Source organism: Anser brachyrhynchus (assembly GCF_964034855.1).
Source record: "Anser brachyrhynchus genome assembly, chromosome: 6".
Classification (NCBI taxonomy): Eukaryota; Metazoa; Chordata; class Aves; order Anseriformes; family Anatidae; genus Anser; species Anser brachyrhynchus.
The window spans coordinates 44,678,491-44,701,586 of NC_137700.1; the positions used below are offsets into that span (position 1 = coordinate 44,678,491).

The following is a 23,096-nucleotide window of genomic DNA, read 5'->3' on the forward strand; positions in this document are numbered from 1 at the left end:
GCGGGGCGGGCCGGGCCGGGCCGGGCAGGGCCGGGGCGCAGCGCCCCCGGCGGCGGCGGGAGGGCGGCGGCGCGGCCCGCGGGTGCGGCCGGGCGGGGACGCCCCGGTGCCGGCGGCCCGGCCCCGCTCCCCGCGCAGCCCCGGCCCCGGCCCCGCTCCGCCCGGGACAGCGCCAGCCGCGCGTCGCTGCCGCGGGGCCGTGCTGGGCTGAAGGCAGCCCCATCGATTTTTCTTCAACTATAGCAGGAAGCCGAGGAGCGGACGTGAATTAGCGGGCAGCTGGGACAGTCGATGTCTGCCTCGCGTGCAGGCTGCCCCGAGCCTCAGACTGCAGGGATCCCTGGCACGGCGCCTCTGAAGATGTCGCGTGGGAAGTTGCGGTACGGCGAAGAAGAGCGGGCCTGGGGCTGGCAGATGAGGGCTGCAATGATCCCCATCACTCCCCACCCTAACGGGTACACACCACAGCCCCAGCGAGAAGCAGGAAAACCCTCAGTGCCCGAGCGCACAGCTCACAGCCCTCACCCACGCACCCGCCGCCCCGCAGCAGCCGCCTCTCCCTGCGCAGCCCTCCCCGACCGGCCCTTGCTGGCACCGCACAGCTTCGCGGACTCGCTCCGGGTCCTAGGAGAGGCAGGCACTCCGGGGCCGTGTTCCCCCAGAAGCGAGCCCTGGGGACCTCTCTCACGCTCAGTAACGCACGAGCAACCAGGCGGGACGCGTGGCCTGCTCCCGCTACCACAAACCGTTTGCCAAGGCGCCAACACCGAAGCGTGCAGCTGCTGTGTCCTGCTGCACGAAGCCCCGCGCACGAGGAGGACGAGCTCTGACCCAGAGCCTCTTGCTGCGCTTTTGCTCTGTGCAGCGCTATGTGATGGAAGAGCCGCGCTGCCTGCGGAACCTGCGCCTCCACCTCACCAGCCCTGGAGCTCTCCTGCCCTTCTGTCGGCGATACGGCTCAGCTGCTGCAGAGCTCCTCAGGAAAACACTCTTGTTTCTCAAGCTTTTACAGGCTTCGCAGGACGCTGAGCCCTAACACGCTCGTGATGCCGTCTCTTTATGGGCTGTTGGACAGAAATGTCTCCTGGAACGTCCAATTGAACGCACTGCTCAGAAATAACTCCTGACGGCCACAAACCACGTCAGAAATGTCAAGGCGAGTGGCAGCTCTTCAGCCGTTACATCGTATCTGTTACCCCAGCAGTACTTTCAGAATTTCAGAGGTGCTGCTTTGCAACTCTTAATTTAAAATTTTGCTGTTTTCCTTTGCGGCATGCTTTGAAATGGATAGGTTAGTTAATGCGCTCTTTATAGGAGATTTGCTAAGAGTTAGTCATTATTTGAAGAGCCGGGAAGTTGTAAGAGGATTGATTACAACTGAAGGGTGTAATTTAAGAACAGTTTTCCAAAGGCAAAGAATAGTTCTTAAATTATATTTATTTGAGAAATCAGAAAGAATAGCTCTCAAATAAAAAGATGGAACACCTCAATACAAGATGGCAATTTTTGCTTTGTCTAGGGATCATTTTGTTTTTCAATATATTGCAAATGTCTGAGCCATCAGCTTTCACTCCCTCTTTTCTCTTTCTGTCACATTCTGTAGGAAAAGTCTGAAGACTGCCATGCGATGGCTTCAGTCTGTCTGCCAGCCAGTTGTCACTTCTCTCTTTCTCCACTACGGCTTGGACAATCGAATCCACAGCCTACAATCACAGACTTTTTCTGAGAAGTTTGCAAGATTTACTACTGTAGGATAAAAGAGTGGTAAATATGGATCTGGTTGTTCAAATTCTGGGGGAAAGTTTCGTTCCACCAGATTTCTCAATTTCTTTACCTGAGAAACCAAAGAAGGTGCAGCAAGGTGGTTTTTTTTCTTATTATTTTTGCTGCGTTAACAGTGTAGGAAGTAGTTTCCCCTTCTCAAGGGTAAGTCGAGCAGGAGAGAAACAAAAGGCCTGGTAAGGTTTGTTTCAGTGCTATTCAGAGCACAGGTGAATTAGTGCTACTCAAAGCTCTGTACAGGGATACAGGCTACTTAAAATCAGGTCCTCCTGCTGACTCCTGCTTTCTAGGAACCCAGCCATAGGGACGCATATATGTCCTAACAAATACTGTGAAACCCCAAGAAAATTACCATCTAGTTTTCATCCTCACAGTGAGATCTGCCTGTTCATGCAGGCCATCCATTGCACAGCCAAGAAAATCAGGACGTTAGTGTTGTTTTTTAAAGGAACAAGCAGCAGACGCGTAACACCACCCAGAATTATGGAGGTTTTTCTCTATTCACAGCCAAACAGCAGGCGCAGCACTGACTGCTGCCAGGAATTGGGTGCCGTGCTCACTGCTCAGCCAGAAGGGCCACCGGCTTCTCGCTGGGGCTCTGCCTGAAGCGGGTGCCCAGGTCCAAATCCTAAGCCCTGTTTCTAACTAAATGATAATATTGAAATTGTCAGGGAGAAAGTTACCTTGAACAGAAAACGGGGTGAGGTTTCTTATGACTTGAATCAGGCAGCTCTGCTCAGGCGTACGTTCATTGGAACTTTGCCCTCTGCTTTGGTTTGGGAGAGGATATTCTTGTTCTAAATACCCAGCCTGGTATTCGGAGACAGTTGGGCCATGCTGGCATCATTTGAACTGTGCCCATTAAAGATCATAAAACAGATAAGAGAAAAAGAGTTTAGAAAAGTTCCTCCAGACTTTGTGACATGGCAGAGAAGCTGGGCCACTAGCAACGGCATTTGGCTGTGGCTGGTAATGTTTTACCTAAATCGCTCATCGCGTCCCAGTTTCAAAAACTGCATTTTTGCTTCTGATCTTAAATCGTAGCTCAGGACATCTGAACGATGAAACGGAGGCTGTGTTGGAGGGGAAATGAGAGACATACGAACATTGACTTTGGAGAATTCATGGAAGGAAAATACCAATTGCCGACAGTGACAGGGCGTTTGTTACGCAGTCTCTGAGTCGTGTAGTGGTGTCCTGCCTTTGAGCAACGCTGCCACAGCTACTCACCTCAATGGGAAAAGTGAGATTCATATTTAGTTTGCAAATATTTAGCATAAATGATGTGACATAATGCTTTCCATTTTCAGTATTTTAACACCACTGAAAATAAATTCTTATTTATTTAGAACTCCAAGTCTCCTTGTACTCCTGAATAATTCAGGCAGCGCTCTATTGTTGTCTCCTCCTCTGTACCAAAAGAAATGGAGGGAAGGATCAAATGCTCACTGTCTCGGATCAGTTTCCCTATTCATGAACCAGAGAATGCTGGATCATGATTGCCTGTGCACAGTTATTTACGATGGAGCAAAATTAGTTCCACAAAAGCCAAATGTAGTCCTCCTGCTTCCTCTCAGACAACAGTATTTGCTCTTACCTGCAGAGCAAGTGTGTTGGAGGTTCAAACACCCAGCTCTTCATTATTTCTGCAGCAGAACTGTATTCATTTTCTATTTGTAAAACCCGAGAACAGGGCTCCCTTTCTGTTCTGTGGGTACGAGTCTAATACCACTATTCAACACCAGCGTGGTGAAACACAGGGAAAGACGTTCATCCCCCCAGTGAACAACTGCACTTCAAAACAGGAGTATCAACAGATTGCCAACCACAGCGCCACGATTACACTAATCTTATGAAAATGTGTATTCAGTAATGGATACTAATCCTACAGGGGAAAAAGGTAAAACACATAAACTGCTCCGTAGTGGTCCAATATAGGGAAGGGAAACAGAGAGAGAAGTCTGCCTTCTAGGTATCCTGGTCTCCAGGGAAACAGAAATTCGCTTCGTTTCTGAAATGAGGAACTTTAATAAAAAGCTAACTTCTACCATCATTTATTCCACAAGACGTCTTTGAATATAATTCTAACTATACCTCTAAGGGGAAAAATATGCAGCCTGGGTGACCAAAGGGGTTATTAGGAACAGACTGTTCTTGAAATCACAAAGAATGTTTTGAAATTACTCCTTTCTTATTTTTTCCTCTTCCTGTTTTCTATTCTTTTTGTGTTTTATATTTTACTCAGAGACAGTTAGGCATTTAACTAGCGAAAGCTTTGAGGATACTCTGTGCACGCCTGTTTGTCCTTGGAACCCATTAACATACCACAGATCTGATGATTTCCTTAAATTAGAGAAGAAAGGAGAGCTGGGACTTCCCCACGTTCCGTTCTTCCTGGAGAAAGCAGGAGAGAAGCCTTAAGCAGCCCAGAAGGGCTGTAGCCAGCAATGTTCAGCCGCGTGTACAAAGCGCGCCCAGCCCACTTGAAGGTTGCTAGCTAATGCCAGATATTCAAGAGAGGGGACGGTGCAAGACCTGCGAAGTAGACAGATGATCCACGCTCCAGGCTGTGTGCCATCCTGCTCAGTTACCGTGGAAATTTGACTCAAATCAGCAGCATACCCGTATGTATTGCGCTCCAAGGCGCGTGACGGCGTGAAATCAGCTGATCGGAGCCTATGTGGCTACTGACTAGACTAGACGTAAGATGCAGCTTAATAGTCCTACTGCAGCCTTACAAAGAGGAGGGTTGTATGACAGTGTTTTACCAGGATGTGAGGAGAGGCTTGCAAAAGGAAACCAACTGCTCTGGAAGAGTTTGTCTTCTCAAATTTGTGTTAAGCATATTCCTTTTTTTTTTTCCTCACGGATTTCAAGAGGTTAGAATATTCTTGCACTTCACCAGCCGTGAAACCATTCCTACTTCACGGAATTGCATCTGCTGAGCCAAACTCGTCGGGTTTTCATACATTCAGTACCACCTATGTTGTGTCTCGTCAAAAGCTCACAGACGTGCAACAGGAAAAGCCTACATGCATTCATTTAGCTGGGAGACGTGATACCTGTTCTGCTCTAGGCCAGGCCAAACAAATCCCGTATGAAATTCCAGGATTATACTTTCAGTCAAAGGATTTGTACCAGGAATTACATCATCCAATTATTCTCAAACACATGAGCTCTGTAAGCGAATGGGTATCCTCTGAGGTGACTGATTGTTCTCATTTCCAAGCACTGTGAGCCGCGTACTTTATATTGTGCCAAAATTAGCATGAGGCAAACTGAAGATAATATTTTATTTTTTGTTTCTTAATCTCACACCTCAATTAGCTGCATGGATCCTGCAGTTTACCTCTCTATGTTATTCTCTACTGGTAGCTCTAAGTTACAATTCCCTTTCTGCCTTTTTGCTAGATGCATGGAGCGGTGATTGTTTCCTTCTTTCATCAGTTCAAATCAGGATCAACTTCCCTGATATCAGTGAATTTATCCTGAATAAAATCAGTGTAAATAAAAATAGAAATGCCTGAAGTGTCATTAGATTCTTTATGGCTATCTGTTCTCAGTGAGCTGATGAACATTTCAAAACAAAAACGCGACCAATTTTCACAAAACTGAAAAGGAGGCAAATATTATAAGATGCTAATTTAGGCATAGAAACAAGGGGCCAATATACCCTGACATTACATACCCTACTGATTATAGTGGCTACAACTGCAACATGTTTAAGATGATGAATGGACTATTACTATGATTCTGAACACTCACAGGGCTTCCTCACCAAGAAGAAAGCCTACCGAGAAAAAAGCTATGTTTATTTTGAAAAGATCCCCTGAAAGAACACATAATTCTTTCAATAAACATTACATAGAGGGGAAATTTCATACATTTTCTTATCATTAGCATTTCTGTAAATAGTACCAATTCTGGTTTTAAAGATGCTAACAGTAATCACCGATCCAGCTGTTTCAAAGTCCTTTAAAGTCACTCCAGTTAACTAATAATGTTCTCCTATTAGGACCACCTGCAGTGGCCCGCATTACGCGGGAGCAGGCACCACCAGCGGTGATGCAGCCTTAAAACTAAGATCTCGTCCAGACTGGTAGAAAAAGGGTTACACGTTTCATTGCCAGTGCAGGTCTCCTGCTGGTTCCACAGGTGCAAGCCGTAGTGCAGATGGATTACATGCATTTTACCAGCAGGTGTTCAAACCCTACAGAGTGATAAAAGTGCCTGCCTTCCTCCCAACTAAACTTCTTCCCTTGAGCTGGTGAGGTAGCTGTATGCTAATTCAATTGCTTATTTTGTTTTCATCTTTTACAGCCTGAAATGGGTGTTGTGTTTAGTTTTCTGTATAGCATAATGGCTTCTCTCGCCTAACTCTGCTTTCTCCTGTGAGAGAGGGAGGAATTTATTTCTGGAACTGTCTGAACAATTCAGCCCTTCAAATTTTTAATGACTTCTATCTTCTTTTTTTTTCCCTTCTTTGTTTCCTTTCATTTATGTGTCTGTTCCCTTTCTGCTTATCCATTTAAGTTAATCAATGTTTCACTAAGAAATCAAGAACACATCTTAATATTCTAATAAGATGCTCTTAGAAATCATTCATCTCTTTTCATTTACTGGAATATTAGGAAATTATAAAAGCAATGACTTCACTGAAATGCAAATGAATTCAATGAAAACAAAGCTTCCTTTTAGACTTATTTGAAGTCAAATGCAAGTGAAACTTAAGTAATGTAGGTGCCTACCAATCTGAACAAATAGCTGAGCAGGAGGAATGCTTTTCTCTGAAGCTGTATTGTCACTTCTATATTGAACTCTGAAAAATAGTGCTGGGGGACAGTACCCTTAAAATCCCTACTCAGACAGTTAATCTGCATGAGGACTTATCTGGCACCATTTATTCTGAGAGCTGCATCTCTATGGCACAGCGGAGAAGTCTTGTTAGGTATAACATGTTCTATATGATCTGCATATAGAATAGCATTACAGGGTTGTGGTTACCTCAGTTCTACTTTACAGTGCCCCAGAGAGGCTCTACTACATGTGCAGAGGGGCCGCCCAGGTTCATAGGAGACAGCTAGCAACTCTGCTTTGATGCCAGGGTACTACACGGTGAGGCACGGGGGCAGCTCCCTCTGTTCCACGTGTACTGATACACTTGAAGCGCAGTATCTTTGTAGGTCAGCACTAGGGAGGAAGGAGGGCTGTGATTCAGAGTCCACCCAAGAATATCTGACCCTGAGCCCTCTCTATGAAGACTCAACAGCTTAGGTCCTGACAAGAGAACAGTGCCAAAGCCTGGTCTTCCCAGAGACCAGCATCCTCTGAAGAAGAGGGAGAGCTTGTGTTTCCATCAAATAAAATGTGTAACGCTTCCCTTCTTGCCCAGCAAAACAGCGGAGTATAAAAGTAAAGGCTAGCACAATTTTGGAGATGACCTGACATTCATTTTGGTCGGTTACAAATTATGTTAATATCTCTGCAGCTGAAGGATTAAAAAACACACCCCAACAGCTATGGGAAATTCTCTGAATGTCCCAGCAGGTTCTCTGTCTGTCAGAAGATTGCTTTTCTAGATAGAAGAGCAGGTCTATAGCTAACCTACTCAAGCTCTTTGTTTTCACTGTTCTTCCCTGTTCTGACATCGCTTCCCTGTGAAGTGCAATCACTAGGATGACTGTTCCAGATGCAGACCTGACCCAGTATGCTGGGTCAAGATCCCCTCAAGGCTGGACGAGGCTGTTATGACAGCCTGCCCTTGAGATATTTCTATCCGCAGAGCAATGGCATGATTTTTTTGTACGTTCAATTTGTGTTTGGATTTTGTTTCTAGGAGAGAACTCCTAATACAAAAAAAAAAAAAGCTGAAACATCCTTAGTTATACCTCAAGATCAGAAAAAAAAGCAGTTTGTTGCTTGTTTGCCGTCTCACATGCAAACTTTTTTTTGTTGTTTAAGTTTTAGTCATGAGACAACTGAATTTGAAGAAGGAGCACAGAAATTCCTGTTCTAACATGATTCAGCTAATCTGAGTAACTTTCTAGATTCACTTTCTCTCCCTGAAATGCTCATAAAAACATTTGCCGATTAGTGTTGTGCTAAAGGTTTCTAAAGAAGTTTTGATGTCAATGTTCAGCTGCAAAAAACAACACTCTGCTTAAATTAATGTCGTTAGTTTTAACCCTAATGTATTTTCTTATGTAATCTTAAAATTATCCTAAAATATTTTGGGTTTTACACAAATAAATGCAATTCAATACTTCTTTCAGTACAGCTCTGCCATTGATTCCATTTTAATGTTCGTAAGTTTTGCCCTCTGGTTTACAAATATTGCTCATAATTAGGATTTAATCACCTAAGTAGCCCCAAAGAATATCTATTCCAGGAACAGCATAATGAAATTGCCAATCATACCTTTCTTTTTCTTGAAGTCAGCAGTAATAACGCAATTAGTAGAATCTGTATTTTCAAGGTGGAGATGAATTCAAGCTGAGGAATACATGCCTTGTCATCTTCAGCCCAGGTACTACTATGTTTTTCAGAGGCTTGTGGCCCTGCAACAAGACAGATGTGGAGATTAAGGCCTGTTTAGTTATGAATTTAAGCAAACTGTTCCCATGAAAATAGGAGTATGTTGTTTTGCAGTGATCTACCAGACTATTCCTTCAGATTTCTGATATTTCCTACAAAATGGAAGTTTAAATGTAGTCTTTGGAAGTCAGAAGTTCCTGAGCAATGGGATTGATTGTTCAAGCGAGTGCAGGTAAGAAAGAACGTTTCTAAACTTTTTTTTAGCAGAATCAAAGCTTTGCATTATATCAATGCTTGAGCAATTTCAGCCTCCGGCTGTATTTGCTTCAAGACACTGTGTAGGACCTAACAAGAAATTTACACACTTGCCTCAAAATGTTATTGCTGAGGCTGTTTTGCCATGTGAAGGTTTCTATGGTTAGAGAGAGGTCATTTCCTACTGACTGCGAAGCCCTATGCACTTGGTGTTTGGCCTGTAACAAAACTGTGTCAGCATTACTCTACAAGTAAAATGTTGCTGCAAGGAAAGGGCCTCTGAGATACCTGAGAGGACTCGGGTGGTGCTCAGTGCGCAGAGCAGATGCCCGAAGCACTGACTGAATCTGGCTGCTTGCACAGGAGGCACTGCGGCGGCTCCCGGTCATTTCCATGGGGATACCGGCAGTCTTCCTCCCCGAGGAGTTTGTCACCAAGTAAAAATAATCTCCATCAGTGAAAGCGGTTTATATTTTTGGTGATGAGAGCTGGCAGCGGCTTGGTAACGCTGCCATCCCACCTCCTGTCATTCCTGCGCGTAGGTTTAGGCGAGTGAAGACCTCTAGAGAGGTACCGGGCGTCGGGCTCCCCGCAGAGCAGGCCCAGGCCGGGCTCCGCACCAGCAGCCCTGCCGCCCGGGGCGGGCCGCGGCCCGGCCGGCGGTGAGGGGGCGGCCGGGGGGGGTCGGGGGCCGGGGGCCCGGCCGGGCCTCGCTGCCGGGCTCCGGGTGCGCGGCTGCCGCCCGCGGGGCCTCGGGAACGCGGGGCCCACGGCTGGAGGGCTTCGGGAGAGCGTGGCTGCCGCCGGAGCACCCGCTAGAACCGTTAGGAATTAACGCGATTTTAAATGGAGGCGGCCTCGTGCTGCCGGCGCTGCAGCGCGGCGCAACCGGGCTGTGGGAGGCGGGGGGGAGCGGCTCGGCGCCGCCCCGGGCGGGTGGGCCTGGGGGTGCGCGTATGTACGCGTTATAGCATGTGTACCTTATAAAGTTACACGTGTGTATGTATACGCGCACACACGGCGTGCCTTCTGTACCCCAGTGCATTTCGTAACACTGGGGACGATCAGAAAATAACATAAACGAGAAGCTTGCTTTGTAGCCGTTCTGCTTCCAAAATACTGCGTGGTTTTTCTCAGATCATGACCTGCTTTCAGTTGGTCGGTCTGAATTACTGAGCCCGTGTTTCTGGCTTGCAGACAAATGGATGACAGCTATTACACAGGGCTTAATGGCAGTGGTGATAACTTTGGAGATGAGTATCTCAAACAGAGAAACTCCGCTGGCTCTAATTCACCAGAAGAGATCAGGAAGGCTGTTGAAGAGTGTGTGTCATCGTCCTCAAGTACCCTTGACGTTAGTAGAAAAAATATTAAGCATCTTACCGAGGAAATGTATAAACTGCCTGATATAAAGGTGTGTATGTCGTTGTGTTTTAATACCTATGGCTTGAATGTAGCGCAAGGCAGTTAAGGGTTGTTGCTTTGTCAGATGAACGGGAAAACTACAGATTCTTAGATATGATCTTTAATACATGTTTTGTTCTGTTTTTAAGGTCCTTCAGTCATGTGTATAACTTAGAATTGTGTATCCCTTAATCTCCTTTAACTGTTCTTTTTGTAAAAGTGTAGAGCAGTTTACAGTTTCCATGTTCAACACTGCGTGCCAAGGAACAGTTCCTCTATTTCTGGATTTAACACATGTTTATGTTTTTTCTCTATTAGCACTTTCATCTGGAGGGAAATGCCATATCGATGATTCCCGAGGATTTATTTCAAAAGCTGCCACATCTTGTTTGGCTGGATCTCCGGTTTAACAAGATTACAGCTCTTCCCCCTGGAATTGGTTACCACAGGTAAGACCATTGGTCATACAGGCAATTTAATAAAAAATGTATTTTTCTTCTATTTGCCCTACTGCAATTTCATTGTAACAGTCCAACTTTTACATGCTTTTCTTTGGCATTAACCTCAGTACAGAACGCTATGTAAGCTTATTTTTGTTTACTAAAACACAGATGAAGTGAAAGGTCCAATTAATATTATGTTAGTGAATTTCTAAACACTTAACTTCAGAAATGTACATCCTGTTAGCATTTTTCTCATAAAATGGAGTAAAGCTTACTGACTGTAGCTGACCAACGTTAGTGCCGCATGTGAGGTGAAAACATGGACCCATAGATACAAACATCACGTCTCTTGTAACTGTTAACGAGGGACAGTTTAGTCAAAGACTGTTATCTATTAATCTGTTTCTGGTAGTCATCTGACATGGTATTTAACTGTTGGAAGGATTAATTAGCTGTCACTGAGTTATCTGGGGTGTGCAAAGCAGGGTGTCCACAATGTTGCTGTGACCCTGAAAAGTGCACTTGCTCTCGTGTTGCTGAGGTCACCACAACTAATTTCTCGCCAGTTTTTCAATGTGCTTGGACAATCCTTCTCAGTTGAAGTGGAAGACTACAAACACAATGTATAGTAGTTATTGGGAACAAGGGAATGATGTGTGCTGAAAGGAGAAGAAACTGACAAGAATGCGTGCATTTCTGGTTCTAAAAGAAACTTTTCTGTGAGGAGTAGTAAGGAAAAAAAGACAACCCTTGAACGGTATATGCAGTGGAATTTTCCAGAATTAAACATGTGACATTGAAATAAGATGCTTAAGGGTATTTTAAGGTCAGTTGTTTGTGAAAGATTATATATTCAACTTCTGATTAGAGAAATACAGTAAATGAAGACTATGCCTCTAAAAAATAGCTGAAAAATGTTGGGTCTAATGTCTTCATCTTTTAAATAGCTTTCATAAATTGTTCTTAAAATGGATGGGAGTGATGTTATAGCTTGTGAATTGTATGGTCATCATTGTACAACTGGTTGAAACCCTGTGAGACTAAGGTACTCACTGCGTGTCTTCCTAGAAAATACCATGCCAGCCATTTGTCCCACCATGTGATATACTTGTTTGTATTTTTCCACAGACTTTGAACAACAGCTCAGATTTAGAAAACGCTTATCAGAAATACTCACTAAATATTACTTGAATTCCTCAATATGATAACTTAATTTCATCGTTATTACTTGCTGGAGTGTAAAGGTGCATTTTACCTGGTGTACAGCAATGCCTAAATTATTAAGGAATTTGGGGTTTGAAGTGGGGAGTCCTTTGCTGCTTCCATGTTTGTTTTAAGCTGAATTGGATACTTTGCTTTAAAAATATGAACATGAACATGGTGCTTGCATTTTTCTGACTGAATTGAAATGTCTTAAAACGTTGCCACAAATGTTAATCCAGTGTTGAGCAGCTGCCAAAATGTTTGTTTTGTTTTCTCTTTACTAGAGGTAAAGAAATATTATGACAAACTACCAAGCTTTCTTCTTGTTTTTGTTGAATTTTACCAGTAAATAAGTCAAATCGCAACACTGGTAAATAAAACACATTAACTTTACTAGTAGGATGATGCTTTGTGTACGGCATGTGGACAGTGCTTTGTCTATAGAATATCACTTGATCTGATATGCTGCTGGATATCAAACTTAAAAGCTACTGAAAAGAATCTCATTAAAATGGCAAAATGAAGCAGTCAAAATTAGGAAAATTCTTACTGCTTTTTTCTAGTAGTCTCCATTTCATAGCTGCCTTGATGTCAGTACCTGTATGCTACAAGGGGAAAAAGAGACAACCTCCCTGTTCTTGGACAAAATGTCCACCGTATCCTCAACACTCGCTAGCTCAGAAGTTCACATCAGAGATGCTCCATACAGCAGCGCATACAGCAATTCTGGACACTTAACTTGCTAAACAATATCAATTGTTTTCCAAGCACAGGCAAACTGATAGTTTTTCAAAAGCTTAGGGTTTGTCTAAATGTTAGCAGACTTCCAAAATGTCATGTGTGACATAAACACCATAAATGTTTGTATGTGAGATGAATGTCTGACCCATGCCAAACTTCTAGGCTGCTTCTAAGAATAAGAACACTGGAGCTTTTAAAAATAGTTTATGAAATTAAATACAAATAGGGTATATTTCTGTCTAATATCATTATCAAAAACGACTGAACAGTTTTAGCTCAAATGTAGCCTGAGGAATGTACTCAACAAAGCAAACAGTTGCAGCTCAGCAAAATTATAAACAACTGAAAATGATGAGTTTATAATTGGAACAGTCAGTATCAGAGTTTAAAGTGATAAGCTTTGCAAAGAAAGATCAAATACTAAATACTGAAGGAGTATATAGTAATTCATGGGCATAAATGCAAGCTTCCAATTGCCATACCAGAAAGCTTTGGGGGTATGTCATTTTTCAGCACTGATGTTTGCAATGCAGGGGCATGGATTTGCCTCCTGGGTTCCCTTCTGTAGTACAAAACAAGCAAGAAGAGAATCAAGGAGGAAAAATATTCTCATGTTTCTGCTTAATTAAATGAACTTTGCTTTTACCATCACAACTATTTTCTGTTTTATTGCAAAGGCAATTGAAAACTCTGCTTTTAGAAAGGAATCCTATAAAAGAGCTGCCCACAGAGCTTGGTAAGTACTCACTTATGTCATAGATGCTCAATTCTGTAGTTAGACTTTAGAATACTTTGGTATGTATCTAAAGAATGATGTTACAAACATGGGGGTAGGGAGGGAATTAGTTGTGTTAAGCACATATAATGATTCTCCTCACTGAGAGGGGAAAAAAAATAATCAAATGTCTAGGATTTTGGTCAAAAATGTTTAATGTTGTTTCTCTGAATAAAGCTGAAGCAAAAAAAAACGTTTCAGAACTCTCAGAAATCTTGGGGTGTTCTCACAGTAAGGCATTTCTAAATGCAATTGGAGCTGAGAACTTCTACAGCAGCTTTTTACAGTTTCAAACTTTAAAGACATCTTTAGCGTTATAACTCTTCTTGCATTAGCAGTTACTACTTGGGAGTCACAAGTATTTCCAAATCAAACGTTCCTGAGCACGTTGTGCAGGTTCCTGGGTTGGCCTGAGGCTGCCCCTTGCGAGCTGGAGCTGAGAGTAGAGACTTCTGAGGAGGGGTCCCTATTCCTTATTCCTCGTCCTGCCCCTGCAGGGCGCAGAGCCCAGCACCCCTGGGACTGTCGGTCCTCACAGCAGAACTCCTGACTCTGTGTTGTTGGTTTGGTTTTCCTCAGCTCTATTTGAAGTTGTCTGAGCGTTAAGTCTCTTTGCTGTAGTACTTCAAAGACTAACCTCCAAAGCTACATCTTGGTTCCGGGCTTGTCACCAAGCAAAAGGCGTGATTTCAAGCTGGCCACACAATTAGGCCCAACTTCCTTCTGCTTACAGAGCTGATGTTAGACTGCCCTGTGCCAGGGTTGAGCTGAGCGCTGCTCGCTGTCACATACATCCTCACAGCTGCATAAGATAGGCCACGTTGGCTCCTGTGCTTCACTGGGCTCCGTTACATTCGTGTTGGCTTCCCGGTACTCTCTGCATGAGGTATCCTACCTGTCTGAGGTGACATCCCTGCTAGCAACCAGAATGTTCCCAGACCTGTCCCCACCTGCTGGGGCCAGCTGGCACGAAGTGACCTGTTCCTACATAACCACACTGCCCCAAACGGGGTGCCAGTATGCAGCACCCCCTGGGGGGAGGTCTGCAGCTTTAGTGCTCCTGGGCCACGTGCAGGCAGTGACGGTGGGAGACACGGCTGGCACAGACTGACACATCAGGGACCCGTCCCCAGCTGTTTAGTGACACAGTCGTGTTCTAGGGCCCAATAACATTCCCAAGCACTAGTACCCTTTCTGTAATTTTAACAAAGCTTTGTTATTTGCATTAAATGCTATGAAAGTATGTTCCCTTCCTGCTCTTTGGGCAGTGCATTAAGAAAACAACCAGGTGCAGCAGAAAACACCACTTCCTTGCAGCTGTTCTGGGTTCTTTGTACCTTTGCTAAGATTTTGGCAGAAAGCATTGCTGGTGCCATGCTGATGCTTTGCCTTTCCGTGTAGCAGTTGCACCGGGGCAGCACTCACTAGCACTGATTGCATTTCTTCCTGGGAAATAATGACAAGGGAGTGTGGCCATTCGGTTTCTGAGCGAAACAGGTCCCTTTGCCAGGCTTCCTGCCCCAGGGTCTGCTTCTGTTCAGTCTGCACGGCTGCAGCCGTGGTCCTTGGGGCCCTGGTTTCTTCAGGACACCAGCCCACGAGCTGTGGGGCCAGCTCACCCTCCTGGGGCAGGCCCGATGCCCTGCCCTGTGCTCAACGCCTTCACGGCCACTGTGCTGGAGGCATGCTGTTCTCCGAGCAACCCGATCCTATCTTCTGCAGTAAAACTTGACTCGTGATACTGTTTGCCGGAGAGATCCTAGATCAGAACAGTGCCACTGTAACACCTGGATTATTACAGATTTCCCAGGTGGGTATTGAGGTGAGGGGAACTCCTGCCACATGCAGGGTATGTGCATCTCTCCTGTTCTCACCGGCTGCGTGGCTGAGAGGTACCAAAAAGGATGCCAGCCTTCCTGCTGCGTTTGAGGTCTTTGTCTGAGCCACAGCAATTGGAAAAGAGCACTGCAGGTTTTTTCAGGGCAGGATTTGTTGGGCAGCCGTGAAGTGATGACAGATGGCTGGAGGCATTTCTAGAGGCTGGCTGCAGCCAGGCCTTCCGAAGCTGCGTGTGCGCTCATCAGTGAGCAGCGCAGTGACACCCTGCCTGTGTAGGAGTGGCCCAAGCCATGCCGGTCTGCTCTGCCAGTTCCGACAGCACAACTTCAGCATTGTTTGCTTAATCGCTTGCCCACATCCCCCTCAGTATTTCTGAGTCGCAAGGATCTTGGATGCAGCTGGCAGGAATGTTGTGCTGGGGTGATGCTGCCCTGCCATATGCCTTGCTTTGCACGATCCATCAGTTCCCTTGGCAAAGGCTGCATGTCCGTGGCATTGCCACCTACTGTGTAGTGTTTAGACACAGATACATATGTGATGTGCAGAACTATGCCTCCTCCAGCTCCACAGCAGCTGAGCTGCTTCAGTCTTGACTCTTTACGTAGTGGACAGCGTGAGACTGGGACTGGCACAGGCACAGTGGTTTGAACCTTAGCTAAAGGAGGATGGATGTAATTTAAAGATATGGCTTAATCCAGGTTACTGAAGTCGTCTTATTTCCCTGCGGTGGAGCTGTGCTTGTCAGAACTTCCGTGTCCCCTGCGTGTCCTGGGCAGCTGGCGTAGCAGGCTTCTTCTCCACAGTGACGGGGACATCAGGAGATCAGTGAGCAGTCCAGCTGGAAGGCTGGGAGGAAAACCTGGGAATTGTGCCTGTGACATAGTGAGTAGTTGTCAAAACCTAGTGTATTTTTACAAAACACTCATGTTTTGACAAGACAGCTTTTTCTTACAAAATCATGTTTCATGAGCTAATTCCCAGCCCACTCTTCCTCCTACCCTTCCCTATTGCTCTCTTGTCTGTACACTTGCCATCCTAACCACCTATATCAAGAAACAGAGTAGGAGCTAATGCTGACAGCTTCAGCACTGACTTAGTTACCATCCTGCAGTGTCCATTCCAGGGCTGTTGTTCTTCTCTTTTCTTAGTAAGAACACCAGTTTTCTGGTGCTTGTATCATAAATGCCAAACAAAAAGTTTTTAATGTAAACTGGGATGAGTTTGGAGGACGATACAGGATAACCCTCCCAGCTGTTAAGTCTTCATCTCTTGTGTATATTTCTCAGCTACATCTGGAATGAATTACCTTCAGTGTTTACCTTCATTTATTGATTTTTTTTTTATTCTTAGAACAGGTATTTAATTTAATTAAAAAAAAAAAAAGTTTTGGAAAGGGAGCAGAAGTCAGAGTGGTAACAGAGCAGCTTTGTTTCTTACCTGGGGCTGTTCCTAGAGCATTTATACGGATTCACCTGATCTGTGTAGAATTACCATGAGTTCTGAATTTATTTACCAGGGATGAAAAATTCATTGTCAGCCGGCTTGTTTCCAGAGGTGATCTTAAACTTCAGTGTGCTATGTGCTAGTCAGGAAGTGTTGTGGAGTGGCTGAAACTTGGTGTACATGCCTTCTTTTTTCAGTACTGCCAGTGGAGCTCTGGAAAATTCAGGTAGGCTACCGAACTCAGGGTAAGTCACCAGACTGCCTGTGCCTCAGTTTCCCCTGCTGCAAAATGGGTACAATGATACTTATTTTAGGAGGCTTAAAAAGTAAAAGCGTTGTATAGGAGCTAGGTAGTATTACTGCATCTAAGCGTTCTTTAGAGTAATTTAGGAATGCTTCTAAATAATGAAGAATCTCAGCAAGTGATGCAGGCTAAAATTTAAGTAAACAGTTTGGAAAAGGATGCTGAAAGGTAGAGTGCTGATTTGCCATCCTCCCCGTTATGCATGTTGTCAGTGCACACTGCCACATCATGCAGTGTGCGTTGTAGCTGCATGTCCTGTGTAGCTCTCCCACTACAATCAAGTCATGTTCAACCATGAGTGGTTTTCAGCAAGATAAAATAGACTTCACTTTTCCGATACTGAAGTCATCTGTATGATTCATTTTGATAATCTGTTTAAAAATAGATTCAGTTTCTTCATACTAAACTATTTAAAATCTAATCGTATTCCCAAATAGTTCATGTTGCATCTTCAAAGCCATTTATTCTTGCTGATAATGTAACTCTTCCACTTCTGCATTATATTTTATAACTGTTTGAGGTAATTTTCTAATTTGTGAATCATGAGTGTATGAAAAGGCATTTCGGTAATTGTAGCTCTCTTAGAAAACTTGTTTTTAGAATGGTAGAATACAGTCGATTTGCTAGGCCTCTAAACTTCCGTATTTGCTCACCATCAATATCGTATGGTGAGCATCGTATATTGGTCACCATCAACACCTCATTGAAAACAATCAATACGACTGGAGTGTTGGGAATGCTTGCTTATGTGACAAAGATGTGCTCATACACGAGTTCTCTGGACCTATTTCTTCACAAAACCAACAGCAGTAATTGCAAAACAGCATATTTAGTCTCTGCAATAAACACGGATCTTCAGTTTTATGCATTTTTGTTGCTATCTAACGTAATTATGTACACAGCACTGCTTTTCTGATGTTTTCTTATTTTGTAGTCAAGTAATTCATCCTTTATGCCTTTTTCTTCTTGGCCTGTCTGTCTGCCAGGGGTATTTCCACTGATCTGTAGCACCAAGTAATTCCTCTCCAAGCCTTCCCTAGAACTTTCCTCCTCCTGTGAGATGCTGGCAGGCTGACCCAGTACTCTTGCCTTGAGTTACAGCACAATAAGGTCTGTGTGGCAGCCAGCATGTGGTGCGCGTGCAGTTATGTTTCCATCTAACCCGTCTGAGTGCAGTTTCTCTAACTCACCTTAGTTTTAGTTTCAGTGCCATTTCAAAATAACTGTTCAGGCAGCTCTGGCTTTCACTGGCTCTCAGTTTGAGTCCAACTTTAGCAGACTTCAGAACAACACTTCTGATTAAAATGTGTGATCTCTAGTTCTAAATAGGGTCTGTGGCAGGGAAAACATAAATTTTTAATGTTTTTGAGAAGCGAGTTGAATTTCCTTCAACTCAGTAAGTAATTTTGATGTTGGGATGGCAAAACTCAACTTTTCCTCTGCTGCTGCTAAGTTACCTGCCAGCTCTGACCCTGTGGCTGGTCACAAAAAGATCAATGATGAAAGAAGCAGAATGGAGTTGGAAAGCGTCAGGTGTTTGTTGGGCAGTTCAGTGAAATGGAAGCAAATCTGCTTTCCATGGGAGTAATAGGTTGTTGCATTAAATACTGCGTAGCTGCCATGGGCTTGCATATAGCAGGTTGTAGGTACGATCTCCCTGAGGTGGAGAATCCCTTTGCGCATGGATCTCAAGTCTTCCAAGGGACCGGACCCAGGAGGATCCAGCAGATCTCCCCATCGCGATGCTCAGAAAAAATTCCATGTTCACCAGCTTCTGGGAGAGCCCTGGTACCTACTTCAGCTGCTCATTTCCTTCCATTACTTTCATGCTGGTTTTTATTTTTTTTCTTTTTAAGTGCACTTTGTCAATATTGCTGTAGTTGACATTTCTAGAGAACTAATGTCAAATGGAGCTGTTAATCACATTGTAAAACTTGTTTTGTAACATTCCTTTCAGCTTTAATTACTGGTAATTTAAAATCTAATAGCATAGCTATTAGTAATGTATTTGGTATTTCTGCGAGATTTTACAAAAATATTTTAAAAGAGCAAATACACCGTTTTATACTGTAACGAGTAAAGCAGATAGGCACGGAGTCAGCCTGCAGGAAGTGAAACAGATTAGGCTGGAAGGTCAAGCTGTGAGTGCAGATTTAATGTGACTCTAGTCACACTGCAACACGATATGAAAAATACATACCCTGATTGACTGGGTTGTCTGTTCTCAACGCTGCACTTCCTAAATACCTAATATAAACTGCATGTCTATCTACAATAAATGTCAGGACAAAATATTCCACCTTTCTTTTAGAGACTTTGTACATATTTTTTGAAAGATTTAAGATTTGAGCTCTTGTATTTTTGCCTGGATCAGGAAGTTTAGGCTTTTTTTTTTTTTAACCTGACTGAAAGCGTTATATAATTCTGCAAACGTGTAGTTATTGGGAAGGCAAATTTGCTAATTTTGTCTTACTTTTATGAAGCATAGCTTTTTGGGGAAGATGATAAATCTGATTTCTGAAACTGTGCCTCTTTGTTCCTATTTGACCAGACAGTAAGCAGAATATGAAAAGAAAGAAGACCCTATCAGTCATTACCTCCTTCCATGTGTAACTTTATGCTATGTAAATAAGTCTATATATAGAATTATATATATATATGTCTTTTATGCTGTGCCTTTCCCAAGAATCATAGGATAAGTATATGGGCGGATGCCCTTTTATAAGGGATATAGGAGTAACTCATAGCACATACTTTGCTTGTGAGAAAAGTAGGAGAGTGCAGCAGGCCTGCAAGATGCCTGAGCTCACTAGCCCTCGGGAGGCTGAAGATTTATGGCATGTTTCTTTGCTGTTGAGAGGTGGTAGCCCTTTGTTTCCTTGGGCAAGAACAGCTAATGGCAAGACTGGAGTGAAAAGCAATGTAAACCCAAAGATTTCAGAATTAGGAAGTCAGAACATTACATTAGAAAAAAAGGAAAACTTGAAATCTTTCATACATTTCCTTTTATATAGAAAAGTTAATACTGGGTAAAAACGTTGATCTGTCAACACCGCAAATTCCACGCATTTGACAAAGCACAAGAACAGGAGCTGAGGGACTGTACTGGTTAGCTCAGCTGTTGTGAGACAGTTCATTTTGTCTAGGCTAATCTCAGACGGGGAGAACTATTTGCTTAGAGAGAAATTAAATAGTTAAAAATGAACAATGAAAAAAAGATCGCAAAGATGCTTAGCAACTGGAGAATATATGGACAAAAAAAAAAGTAAAAGAAAAAGCTACAAATAATCACAACAAGAATGACGATCTGTTTTATACAAGGTCATGTGAAACATCTTAGAAACCAAAGTACAAAATTTCTGCAGTCATCAAGGGGCAGAATGCATGCCAGATGCATGCTGTATTTCTGGTTCAGCTCACAGATGCATTGCCGTACTGAGCGATGGTAGAAGTTCTTGATAGGACGTATGATAGCTAAGAGTTACTTCGAAGGAGAAAGCAAACATTTTAATGTAATTCAGTCTAGTTTGTCTTAATTTTCTTGAGTAAACTGAATTTTTGTTTTTGTTTTTTAAATACAAACATAGCCCATTGTGAATAATATAGGTAATCTTAAGTATTACAGTATTGGCAATACTAGGTATATAAAAAAGAATAATTACTTGTAGTTCTAGAAAGACCAGGCTAAAAATGTTTGAGTTGGGCAAATAAATTTAAGGCAGTCTATAGTACCTGCATATGTGATAATGGTAATTATCATAAAATCATTGTAAACGCAGTGAATGCCAGTAATTCACTCTAACTCAACTGCTAGACATAATCCGAAAACTCATCCATCTTTCAACCTGTTTGCTAAATTACGCTGTTTGTACAGGAAGCTTAACTTCGTTGACAGCCTTGAATCTGAGACACTGTCCCCTTGAATTTCCACCTAAAGGTGTCATAGAAAAGGGAGTAAAATCTATCCTCTGCTTTCTTCGGGCATCTGGGAATGACAGGCTACCCTCTGTAGAGCCGGCTACTTCAGGTATGTTGGGGATGTACATATGTGTATTTACTGTATTTTGTCTTGGAAAAAAGCGTGAACCAGGGAACGCTTTCCTTGTTGGCCTTTCACTAGTGAGTGGCATCCGGCCCTGTACCTGAAAGGGACACTGCGAGCTAGAAAAAAATGCTTTGTTGTGCTACAAAAGCAAACACTGAATCTCGAACCATTAAGCGGAGAAAGGAGAGGCTGTATTTTGTATAATAAGAGCATATCTTAATTATGTGTGATGTGATTAGAGAAACAGAACGCTTTCAGCAGAGGCTGTTCTTTAGAGTCAGCAGGGAGGAAGCATGAACAGAGCTGGCTGGACTGCTTCATTAAGTTGACAAATGGCTTGTGTGCATGCCACGCGCGCAAGCGTAGGGTACCTGTACAGGTAGATGACATTTCATAAGGGAGATAGGAGTAATAGAAACGCTAGGGAAATAAGATATGTAAAGAGCAGAAGGCCAAAACACACCTGCCTGTGGTCTCCGGGTAAGAGGCCAGCTGTAGGGAGGCCTGGCTGGTCAGCTAGCTCCAGGCTGAGCTTAGGATTAGCTTTCCTCCTGTTCTGTATAGCCAGTCGGCCAGGTCCTTCGCAGGAGCTGAAGGGAAAGGGGAAATATGAGTGGAGGAAGTTCCTTCCGCCTGCCTGTGTGTCGTAAGGAAGGTGAGGACGTAACTGTTAAATTTACATACAGTCTGAAGCACAGACCTACTTTTTAAAAAATGTAGTACAAACGCATATAGTGTACACCATAACTATTGTTACAAACTGTTTGGTATTGTTTGTCCACATGCAGAAGTCTGATAGCATTGTCAGGATTTTCATGTGGTGTGTGAGTTCACAGTCTTCAAAGACAAGTACAGCCTGCCTTCTGTCTTCAGATCAGCCTGCCTTCTATCTTCAGATCACATTTTCTTTTTTTTCCCTCGCTATTGCAGCAATAAATTTACATTAGGAGGGTAACATTTAAAAGCTGTCAGCAGAGAGGAAAAGATGCAACATCATTTGCAGTATTTAAGATCAAATAGGTTCCAGAAGTCATTAATAATAGAAATACTAGTCATATTCCCACAGAAGACCTCTTCTCACATTTAAGCTTTCCTATAATGAAACCTAATGACTATGGATACCATTGGTATCAGATTGGAATTAGGGATGCCAGAATGTGCTATTGTTAATGGGAACTCAGCAAATTCAGAGTATGAATGAACCACTTAAAATTGTAAGCAATACGGTGAAATACATTTTAAAAAAATTGGTTCCAAATACCATCATACCGAAAATGAAGTCAAAATATGTAAGGATGATGACAATATTTCTTTATTAATCTCAATTTGACATATGGTACTACTGCAAGGAACCACTCGTTTTCAGAACTTCATGTGATTAGTTGTTTTTTTGCGTTAAGACCTCAATTTATGTAATTCCTAGTAGTGTTTCTTAATTACCACTATTTACCTTCAAATTTTACCACATCTTAGCATTACTTGAGAGCAAGTGATGCATTTTTCTATATAGACAATTTTTTTTCTGTGGTAGTAGTGCTTAATGTTTGTCATTTTTCCGTACTAGCACACATTGTTTTAGCATGCTTAACGTGTAAAAATCTGCTTACTTACATTTGAAGTTGTCAGTATCTCAAGTGAAGTTCGGGATCAAGGTGTGATCTGTATTTGTCCCCCTGTGAAATAACTTGGCTTTTGTGCCTGCAAGAGAGCTTTCTGTGCAATCTGCAGGCAGATTCAGATGGCGTTAGAGAAGTCACGTAGCTCGGACCACAAACGTTGTTAGCTTTACACTGGTTTAGATATTTCCTCAAGAAAGTATCAGACTAGATTTGAGGAATAATTTCTCAGAGCAGAGTGGCGCGGTGGAAGCGTGCAGGGCCCGTAACCCAGGCTGAGACTGAAACCATCCTCTGCTGTCAGTGGGTGCCGGGGGACCGGGCGAGCAGCCTCCTAGGAAGGAGACCAGTCGTGTACTGAAACACACCGCTTACGGTGCAGGATTGCTCTTTTACTATTTTAGAAGTTGAGTCCTAATTTAATATTTAATTTGCTCGTGGTTATACAGAAAGCACCCTAACAGTTCTGTGTTACACAGGATTGCCCGTGCTGCAGGAACCAGCGTGGGCCTTTCCAAAACATTATAAAAGAAAATCAGGTGTCCTTTTCCTAGGAAGGAGATTAGTGACTCAGGGAAGCAGTTGAGCTTCATTAAGCTTCGTTAATTGAGCTTCTTTTTTTTTTCTGGTGAAATACTAACATTTTAATATAGGAACGTGTATGACCAGTTTAACTTACTTTTTTCAGCATCTTCTACATTAGTTTACAAAG

The 23,096-nt window shown here is 43.3% G+C and overlaps 1 protein-coding gene across 1 annotated transcript in view; it reads left to right on the forward strand.

Moving 5' to 3' along the window:
* The first annotated feature begins 122 nt into the window (after positions 1–122).
* LRRC27 (leucine rich repeat containing 27) overlaps positions 123–23,096 on the forward strand; it is a 38,836-nt gene continuing 15,862 nt past the window's right edge. The window contains exons 1-6 of the mRNA XM_080596721.1: positions 123–6,049; positions 8,431–8,548; positions 9,769–9,985; positions 10,294–10,424; positions 13,040–13,098; positions 20,598–20,750. Coding sequence (XP_080452847.1) covers positions 9,773–9,985; positions 10,294–10,424; positions 13,040–13,098; positions 20,598–20,750 — 556 coding nt within the window. The 5' untranslated portion in view covers positions 123–6,049; positions 8,431–8,548; positions 9,769–9,772. The remainder of the gene's footprint in view (positions 6,050–8,430; positions 8,549–9,768; positions 9,986–10,293; positions 10,425–13,039; positions 13,099–20,597; positions 20,751–23,096) is intronic.